The sequence below is a fragment of the Buceros rhinoceros genome, unplaced genomic scaffold (assembly GCF_000710305.1).
Source record: "Buceros rhinoceros silvestris isolate BGI_N320 unplaced genomic scaffold, ASM71030v1 scaffold7552, whole genome shotgun sequence".
Lineage (NCBI taxonomy): Eukaryota > Metazoa > Chordata > Aves > Bucerotiformes > Bucerotidae > Buceros > Buceros rhinoceros.
In genome coordinates, this window is record NW_010397073.1 from 309 (window position 1) to 10,544 (window position 10,236).

At 54.5% G+C, this 10,236-nt stretch overlaps 1 protein-coding gene across 1 annotated transcript; it reads right to left on the reverse strand.

The window, feature by feature from the left end:
* Positions 1-327: 327 nt before the first annotated feature.
* Positions 328-9,650, reverse strand: LOC104502168 (integrin beta-4-like; the record flags this gene model as incomplete). The annotated part of the gene is made up of 13 exons (XM_010146101.1): positions 328-470; positions 1,073-1,189; positions 1,634-1,798; positions 2,231-2,386; positions 2,651-2,839; positions 3,499-3,648; positions 5,236-5,409; positions 6,305-6,505; positions 7,514-7,645; positions 7,840-8,022; positions 8,576-8,713; positions 8,934-9,114; positions 9,490-9,650. Coding segments are annotated over 13 exons (2,090 nt in total), but the record flags the coding sequence as incomplete, so codon positions are not given.
* Positions 9,651-10,236: the final 586 nt, after the last annotated feature.

Sequence of the window (10,236 nt, forward strand, 5' to 3'; positions counted from 1 at the left end):
CGAGCATCGCAGAATGGTGTTGGAGCGAGCGGTGGTGGCTCAGGGAAGACACTCCTGCAGACTCCGCAGAGCTGAGTCTCTGCAGAGTGGGACAGGGTGAAGAAGCCCTGAAGGATGATGACCTGATGACCCAGCGGTGCCTGAGCTTTGAGGGTGTTGGACCAAAGAAGAGGTCCAGAGCTTGATGTGCCATGGAAGGTCTCTGCCCATAGGAGCTTTCCAGGCACTGCGGCAGCATCTGGCATCTGGGTGAAGCACTCTTGGATCATAGCACAAAGTCCTGCCATCTGAACAGAGATGTCCTGCTGGCAGGCAGCCGGCCCTGGCTCAGGCCTCGTAGAACTGCCGCTCCATCTGTTTGGTGAGGGTCCCGCTGGACATCACAGTCCGGCTCACAAACTCTTTGGTGACCTGTTTGGTGAGGGTGCTGCTGGCGCTCTCCACCCGCTGGGTTGTCATCAGCATGCCATCTGCAATGGAAGCTCAGCGGTCAGGACACCACACTAAGTACGGGGTGACTGGGAACAGGATCTGCTCTACCTGATGATTCTCAGCAGCGATTTCTCCTTAAATACCATTTTCACTGATGGAAAAACCTCTCCAGATCAAGTGGTCCAGTACTTTGCTATGTCAGCCATTAAGATGGATCTCCTAACAGCTCCCAAACTCTCCATGTTGCAGCTTGACACCATGAGACCATGAACTCAAGTGGGACGGCTTGGGACAACTGCACTGATGTAGATAGAGATGGTCATCACACGTCTGTGTTTTTTCCTGCTCTGAAGAGATCTAACCTTGCAGGAAGAGCTAGGATTTGGTCCCTGTGATAGTCGTGGGAGACTCAGCATTCCCCGTGTGACTGGGCAGCACATGGGGAAACGACTGCAACTGCCTCTGGGGCAGAGCAGGGGCACAGTGTAGGAAAGGGACGGGTCCTCCTCATCAATCCCACCTCCTGATGGACCCTCCCTCCCTGCCTTTCACACCCGAGGTGACAGCACTCTCAGACCTTTGGACAAGCAGAGTTGTCTTTTGCTTTCCAAGGGTTTCAAAGCAGATGGCGAGCCCCTACCTGTGAAGTGAGGATCCAGAGAGGAATGGCTGATGCTGGCTTTGGTGGTGTATTCGGTGGGGAAGTTGTACACTTCTTCTCGCATGTACTGCTGTCCTCCAAACTGGGAGAAAGTGCCTGGGAGAAGGAAACGGGACAAGTCAGCCAGAAAATGACAAGGAACTTCCAACCCCTGAACCCTGTGCAGTGAGCACCAGCAGTCAGCTCAGGAGGTTTCTCCTGTGACATCAGAGCCAGGTTTAGGAGGAACTGGGAGGACTGGGAAGGTCTTACACCTGTGCAGTGTAAGAAGCTGCCTCCAGGTACGTGTACAACCAGGCATAGGAGAGAAATTTCATGATAAATGAAACACCGCAGGTTCTCATGGTTCTCCCTCATTCAGTGCATCAGGGCTGGGACAGTGCTCAGAAGGCACAGCATTGTCTTCATGGAAGACAGTGTCTCCGTGTCTTTCATGGAAACTGGAGTCACCACCAGAGCTGGAAAGGGATTCCAGGAGTTGTGTTCCCTGCTTTGAGGGGTTTCTTATCCTTGCACCTCCACAAAGACGTGGCGCTGTACCTCCATCCTGAGATTCGATGGTGATGATGCCTTCTCTCTCTGGCCCAAAGCCTTGGGTGGTTTTAGCTTGCACTTTGAACTTGTATGGGACATTCTCACTCAGGTGAGGCACAGTCAGGGTCGTTTCTGGATTGTCTCCTTCAACATAGATATTCCTGGGCTCCCCTAATGCACACAGACATACTGGTGGTGAAGACAGACAGGAGGAACGGTCCCTCCAAACACAGTTCCCCCAATTGTGGCTGCTGTCTTGGCTCTCTCTAAGCCTCATGCCACCCACAGACTGTATGATCACACCCAGTTCTACTCAGGGTTAAGACAACCCTCCTTTAGTACAGTGGTGATCCCCAACAAACAACCTCCAAAGGGTTTGGGCTGTAATAAGCTACAGGTCCTTCTTCCCACCAGTTGTTACACAGACCATGCAATAGCACAAAGCATCGGAGTCCAGCAGCTCCCAGGCCTGGAATCAGCCTCATGTCCTCACTTCATCTGCACCATGTAAGCAGACAACTTTGTTGCTGGTCCCGGTAAAAATGCAGCAAGTTGCTGCCTTCGCTGGAGATATCCTGTGCTCCACACAGCCTGATACCGTACCTCCTCCATGCAGCATCTCACAGGTGACCATGTAGCCCAAGATGGACCCATTGGGCTTGCGGGGTCTCTCCCAGCTGAGCTGCAGGGAATCAGGGCTGAGCGCAGTGAAAACCAGCGGTCCAGGAGCACTGGGTGTGCTCAGTGTGAAGGGTGAACCTGTGGGGGCATGAGTGAGAGGTCACTACCACGGAAGATGGCGAGGAGGGATCTGCACACAGCACTTACGAAACGAGTTGGAAGGTCTCAGCTATCTAGACAGCTAGTGGAAGGTGAGAATGGGGAAGAAGGTCCTATTTCCAAATGAACGGAAAGAAAGGAGACCTCAGGATGTGGTGAGGGGAGAGAAAACGGCAAGACCAGCACTGTAGGCAGCAGCAGAGACATCAGTGCCACGCTTCTCCTCTCACACATCCACCTCACCTGGTACTGGGCTGAGCGGGCTCTGTGGGTCCACCTGGGATTCTATGGTGATGACTCCTTCCCTCTCGGGGCCCCACCCTTCCTCACTCTGCGCCTTCACCTTGAAGATGTAGGAGTGGTTGGGCAGCAGGTCTTCTACCACCACTGAGTTCTGACTGGGGTTGGGGATGGTAAGTCGATGCACCTCTCCTGGGATGCACAAGGAAGGAGGATGTCAGCACCATGTTGCAGGCACAAAGACAGAGCCGTGGCTTTCACCTAAACTCTATCTCAAACAATCTGCCTGGAAAAGTCATCCAAGCCCCCTCCCTGGCCACCTCCATCACACTTTGCCACCAACATCTAGTAGTGCAGGATGAGATGTTCCACAAAAGGCTTGGGACAAACAACAGCTTCTTGAAAAACTCAAGGGTTTTCAACCAAAGAGAGTTACATTTTCACTAACACCACCCCATGTTTCACGTACAAGTAAGGCAATTTCTTTTCAATCCTTTCTCTAATGTGATGAAAGAAAACCCCTTCAACTAAGATGTTGGGGCTGGCAGAGAATGAATTTAAGGTTTTTTGGAGTAGGGGTGACTCCACAAGCAATTCCAGGAATTGTCCCCCCAGCAGAAATGGGAAATGAGAGCTGTGACATTTCCTCAAGGCTACACAAAAATCAGAGCTGGGACTAGTCCCTGAATCCCAGAATGGCTGAGGATGGGAGAGAGCTCTGGAGGTCATCTGGTCCAACACCCCCTGCTCACCCAGAGCCAGTTGCCCAGGAGAAGACCCAGACCACATTCTCCACCACCAGAAACTCCCACCACCAAATGCCTGGTGTGACCATCTGCCTGTTCACTGACCTCCATTGAGGAGCTGGTACTGCACGCTGTAGCCCTGCACCTCCTTCTCACAGTGCGGTTCCTGCCAGCTCACCTTCAGGGAGGTGGGTCCCAGGGCGGAGAACACCAGGCGTGTGGGAGTGTCGGGGATGCCCAGCGGCAGCCTGGAGTCTGAGGCAAAAAGGGAACGTCAGGGTGGAGGTTTGGGGCTGGGGGGAAGAGGGAATGGCACACGCAAGAGTGGGATGGTCCTGATGATCCAGGGAGAGTGTGGCAGGATGTCATCTCTGCAAGCTGGCCCATCACAAGGGGGGATTGGCTAGGTCTGCGCACCCACGGTGACGTCCCATGGCCTTGGGGTGCCAACCTTGGGTGGGACAAGTCAAGGTAAGCTCATACCCCTGTGGCAGAGAGACCAGAGCAGGGGCCAGCGTGCTGGGTGTGGCTCTCCTCGCTTGCCCTGAAGCACCCTGTCCACTCTGCCAGAAGCCTCACAGACATTTCCAGGTGTAGCTCAGATAAGACTGGCCCTAGTCTGTAGGTAAAGCAGCCCAACACCTCCAGGGACTGTTCAAGGAGTTGGGGGCAGCTGGGACCAGGACTGGGTGCTCTGGCTCCACCCCCCAACTCAGCCCACTGGGACACAAGGCTCATGGTGAGCGCAGCAGCCTCACAGATGACACTCAGGGGCTGAAGCCTCCTATTGACCTGGGCTTTGGCCAAGGAGCTTGCAGAGAGACATCCTGTATGGAGAACGTGTTCTCCCCAAGAGTTTTCCAAAGGCCTGTGGGGTAACGCTGGGAACAACAAGCTTGTTAGGAATGAAGAGGACAGGGACAATGAGGTGATCAGCTCGTTAGAGCACAGTGGCAGTGACGGTGAGTGTTAATCAGCCCAGGGGGGTCGAAACACAGCTGAAGTCACCTGCAAATGGAAAGGTGGTGCGATGGAGGTACAGGCTGGGTCAGGAGGAAGGTCAGTGCGGCGCACGGCAAGGCATGGAGAGAGGGTGTGGGGTGAGCAGTGGGTGGCAACAGCTCACGAATGGCCAGTGATGGGATGCATGGCTGGGAGGAGACACTGGACAAAGCTGTACCTATGTACTTGCAAATCCCTGCAGACCCATCGGTCATGATTATAGAGTCCCGAAAGCCAGTGCTGGGGTAATAACCCTTCACCTTTGCCCTGCTCCTGAAACCCACATCCCGGAGCCGTGGGATTGTCCTCCCAGCATCTTCATGGATGGGAGGGAGGAGCCTCCCTGGGTAATCTACAGAAGCAGTGCAAGAGAAAGAGAAAAACACCATTGGAGACTTCAGAGCAGGTTCAGCCCTGATGCTGGCTCCTGCAGAGGTGACTTTTTAAGGCCCAGATTTGATGAGCTTTTTAACAACCTTCTGTCAGCGCCAGCTGATGCACACGCGTGGAGCTGAAAGACAACCACGCTGCTAGACAGAGTAAGAAGGGTCGCATTCTCTTCCGGGAGTGCTTTGTGGTGCGAGGATGAGGATGTAGCTCCCTTTCCCGAATGCTCTGCATGTGAGAGATGGGAACCCTTTCCAAACCGGTCTGGGAGCAGAGTGGCCTTAGCAGAGCACCTACACATCAAAGGTGAGGACATGACCTTCCAGTTCTCTGGTTCCTAGGCCCCCTTAGCTGTGAACACAGTCCTCACCCCAACAGGATTTGCGGGACATGGGTCAAAGGCCAGTCATGGGGGTGGAAGGGAAGGACAGGCCCCAACACCACAGTACTCACCATGCCCCATCAGCATCGTGGAGTAGTCTCTCGTCAGCGAGGAGCTCCCCATCACCCTGTGCTCCTGCTGCACGTGTTGGCCTATCTGGTGGTAGCTGGTGTTCGTGGTTCTGGTCAGTGTGCTGCTGCCACTGCCAGGGAAGGAGAAGTCCACCCGGCCATTCAGCAAGTGTTCTGTGAAAGAGGGCACACCGTGAGGAAAGGTGGCTGTGGACAGGGCTGCTGCTCCAGTTTCCATGGGGAGGGAGCAGGAGGCATCATGGTGCACCCTTCCTTGGCTGCATCCCGGCTTCTGCCGCTCCGGAACGTTGTTCTGGAGCACCACATCTAGAACAAGCCACAACCACCCAACGTGACGATGCAGAAACGAACAGGTAAATGGAGACTGCCCTACAGCCAACACCAGAGACACCCATGGTGACCAAGGTAACGCCAGACCTCGGCCTCGCTGGGGCACTGCCTTGTGGTTCTCAGCATGTTCTCTCACATCCCTCCTTAGACACGAGCACAGGTTTATAATTACAGATTAAAATAGAGGCAGAAGAAGGAAAACAGCCCTTTACGGAGGCGGTTTCTCCAAATCTCACTCTGGATCCCATCTCAGCTGGACCTGAAAAGCAAACTCTGTTCCGTTGTTCTGGTCCTTGACGAACCCCCAGCATGCCATGAGAGATCAGCTACCCATGAGAGAGTGATTTCTGTTTAACAGTCCAGCAGATCTGCCCCAGAGGCTCAGGGCACTTAAATAAGGTGAGGAGCTGCCCTTGGAGGTGGCACTTAGCAGGTATCATCTGAGTTTGCTCCTGCCTTGAAGGTCCAGACTTTTGTAGAAGCAACTTGCTAGCAGGCTCCCAAGTCCGTGCCGAGATGGGGGTTACCTTGACACTCTTGTGAGCGGACACACCAGGACAAGGTTTTGAAGCAGACTACAGCACGTGAACGCCAGCACGAGGGTGGGCACACAAGGGGAGGAAGGGGACACATACTGGGGCAGACCCCAGACGCTGGCCCCTCGGCCTAGAGCAGGACGAGACAGGACACTCAGTGCTGTAACGAAGCCGTCCTTCACCTGCTTGGGGCCGGGGCGTCCCACTCCTCCTCAGGCTGCCAGTAGCCACGTCGCTGTCCTCCTCGTGGAGGAGACCCTCGGTGTCCGAGGAGAAGCGGCTGCTGCCAGAGAGGCGGGGAATGGTTTCAGGTGGGAGCCTCCAGGTGATGCGTCGAAGATCCAAGTCTTCTCCCAGCAATGGCACATATTTCCACCTGGAGCCTTTTGGGACAATGCAAGCACTGGTGTTGGCATGGTCTGCAGGGGACAGGACCCACCACCTTCACGATGCTTGCTGGGGAGGGGAATGGGCAGGCACCAGTGGGAACAACACCCATTCACAGCCCGTCTTGCCAAGCGTTGGCTGATGAGTTCAGGTGGTGCAACCATTGTGTGACTGGTAGATGGAGGATGGTGGGAATGTGACATGCATGGGGTTTCTCAACCCCAGGGCTGTTTTCAGCCCTATCTCCATCACAACAAAAGGCGAAAGTCAAAGTCCCACCACACGCCTGTTCCTGTCAGGAAGAGTCTGCGACAATTGTCCTCTGCTCAGGAGAGGTTTCCTCACTCCTTGATGTGCACTTGGGAGAGCCGAACTCTTGGTGTTTCCATTACCTTGCTCTCTGAAAGGACCAGGGACTTGCTCCTGGATCCCAGGCCCTGGAGAAACCCCCAGGGAAGACCCTCCACATCCTATTGACAAGTCTCATCATTTCACTTACGGCCCATCTTCCCCTTGTCCCCGTACAAGACAAGGAAGCCAGCCTCAGTCAGAGAGTGAAGTGATGGAGGAAGAGAGGCCAGGGCCTTCCCAGCACAAGCCAACTTCCCAGTTGGCTTGGCCGAGACCCTGGGCACCTAAGAGACTCAGAGGTCTACGCCTTGCCAGTGCTTGTGTGCTGTTCGGTAACTCTTGTGGTCCAGCCAAGTAGCAACAGGAAGATGAGCAGGGAGGGTCATGAAAAGCTCCTCTCCCACCCCATGCTGAGGTTTCTCTTTGCTTCATGGCTAAGACAAGGAGGCACTGGTCTTATTTACACTGAGTAGCCAAGTGTTCCCATGGATGCAGCTACTGTGCTTTGGAAAAGGCTGATCTCCACCATCTCCGTGACTCGGATCTCCCCATCTTGGTGAGGAGGAAAAGGAGCAGTGAAGCTCACTGCTGAAAGCTGCTGTTAAGGAAAATGAATGTTAAAAATGACCTTTGCAGAACTCAGAACAACGTACCCGATTCATCAGAGACACTGGGACGCTTGCTGCCAGCTGGAGAGCGAAGCACATCTGTGCTGTACATCAGGTAGCTGTCATAGTCCTCACCTCCCTCGGCATCAATGATGGGGACATCAGGGATGATGGGGACTGGAGGAGAGGTGAAAAGCGCCTTTAGACAAGCAGCTCGAAATGACGCAGGCCTCCCATGCTCAGGCTGGCCTTCAGCATTCACCGGAGCGGCCAGTGCAGCGGAACATGGAGAGGCAGGTAGGGCGATGGGAGCAATCCCCAGCGCTGCTCCTGCCCACCCTGCTCCCCACCCGGACAGGGCAGTAACTCACTGGACATCGGGCGCTTGGGCTGCGTAGCCAGGTTGATGGTGGCTTCTCTCTCGGGACCCCAGCCAGCACCATTTCTGGCCTTCACCGTGTAGCGATAGGGCTGGGACTCCCGCAGGTTTTCTATCAGCACCATGCGCTTCTTTGGGTCTTCAACCAGCACCTTCTTCATTGGGCCAATGGGTACTGTAAATACGGGCATGCCTATCACCCACAAGGTCACGTGGCACAGAGGACCGCAAGGCACTCCACCCTTGGCCAACACACTTGCTGAGGTTTGGTGTCAGGACACAGCCTGGCTCTGGGACAAGGTGAAGCAGCTATTTGGGCTGCTCGCCGCAGGAGTGACATTGTCTCAAGGAAATACCCCAACTGAATGCTGAAGTCAACCTGCAGCAGAGGTCTCCTGTTGCTGGTGTGTTACCAAATAGCATCTTCTTGGCACCTTAGTCCTAGTCTAGATCTATGAAGTTAAGTTTTTGATATGAAACGCAACACAGAACACTGTGGAAGTGAATGGGAACTGAGAGCGCTCCAGGCTTTGCAGGATTCAATCCTGAGCAGTGGTTTTTCTACACTCCTTCCATTAAGGAGTGACCCTCCAGATCCCAGTTTTCACAAGAAACATACTTGAAGCTGTTCTGTTTCTGATGCTGCTTGGGACCAGACTGGCCTGTGGAAACTGTGCCCCAGCCCCTCAGCCTGGCTGGACAGCCTTGGTCAGAAAACGAGCTCTTACCATTGTCCTCATTGACGAGTCCGTAACTGACTTCGTAAGCCGTGATCTCCCCATTGGTTTCTGCAGGCTCAGCCCAGCTGAGCTGCGTCACAGTAGAAGACACGACATTGAAAGCCAAGCGGCCAGGCTCGCTGGGGACTGGAAAGGGAAGAGCGAGGGGTCCAGGTTACCACAAGTGGGGACCCAGCACATGCAGATGCCCAGAGCTCCCTGGATCACAGCTGATTCACAGCAGGAGCCACCCCGTGCTTGTCCCCAAGACCATGAGAAGCTCAGGGCTGGAGCACTGACCCCATGCCAGGTGCACAGGCACCGTCTTGCTCCCCCATGGTGGGAAGCAAAGTGCAGAGTCACTCACCTTCCTCAAGTGTGCGGCAGTGGATGACGTCAGAGTAAGCTCCTTCACCCATGGCATTGTAGGCACAGACTTGCATGTCATAGTCACAGTAGGGGTAGAGGTTACTCAGCTCTGCTGATGGCGCTTTGACATCGACAAGATGGGCTTCTGACTCGGGGTCCCCTTGAATCCAGTATTTCACCTGGCAAAGCAAGAGCAAGCCATGATTCCTTCCGATCCTCACCGTAATGGGTGAGAAATCCCCCGTCTCTTACTAGATCTGCTCCGGGAAAGCCATGGGCCACTCCTGTGGAATGAGAGGCCAGAGCACTGTGGGCATTTCGTCATAAGTGATGGAAACGATGAACCCACCAGGAGTCTGTTCTGCAAATCCCACGTCTGCCCAGCAATGGTTCCAAAAGATGGAGGGGGCCAGAAGGGGTGAGCTTGCTCCCTTCTTTGGGCATCTCCCCCAGCCTTTCAACACAGATGACTGTGTGTGTGAAATACCTGCAAGATGGGACCCACACCTGCAGGATGGGACCCACACCTCCCCTGGAATCCACTCACCCCTTACCTTGTACCCCAGAGGTTTTCCCGGTGGAGGAAACCAGCTGAAGCGGATTTCCCTGGAGCTGAGAGCGTGGGCATTGGGATTAAGCGGTGCGCTCAGGCGGCCCTTGGGGGACTGGGAGACCTGGCTCATGCCAGTCATTGAGGGGACACCATCCACCACCTCTGCAGATGTGAGGAAGAAAGATCACATCAGTGCTAGTCCCCCACATGGAAGGAAAAGAAGGAAGTGTTCTCCAGCACTGCTCTGCCACCCCGAGTGAGCCTCTCAAAGCATTTCTGAGGGGCAGATCCCCATTGCAGGGAAGGGAAACTGAGGTACTTGGTGATGACATCCCCCAAAGCCACACAGCAAGCTGGTGTGAGAGTCAGGCTCACAACCCTCCAACTCCTGCTGTGTCTCGCAAGCTGCCCAGGTAGGAAGAAACGAAGAGACCACCTTCTTGCCTCTGAAAATCTCTATCTCTGTCTGAACATACTTAATAGTGCTTCAACATCGTGAGCCATTTCCCTGTGCAGCCATGAGAGAAGAGGGAGACAGGCAGTGCCTTCTCGAGTCACCAAGCTGCTTGTTCTGGAAACCCAGCAAGTCCATCCAAGAGCTCTCTGGAGCCTCTCCAGCCTCAGTGCCTGCCCTGAAGCGGTTCTGGCTGGTCCAGGGGCAAGGGATTTTCTCATAGCCCCAGTATGCACGACCAGTGCTGTCACAAATAACTTTATGTTATGGACCCACCTGATGACAGCCCTTACA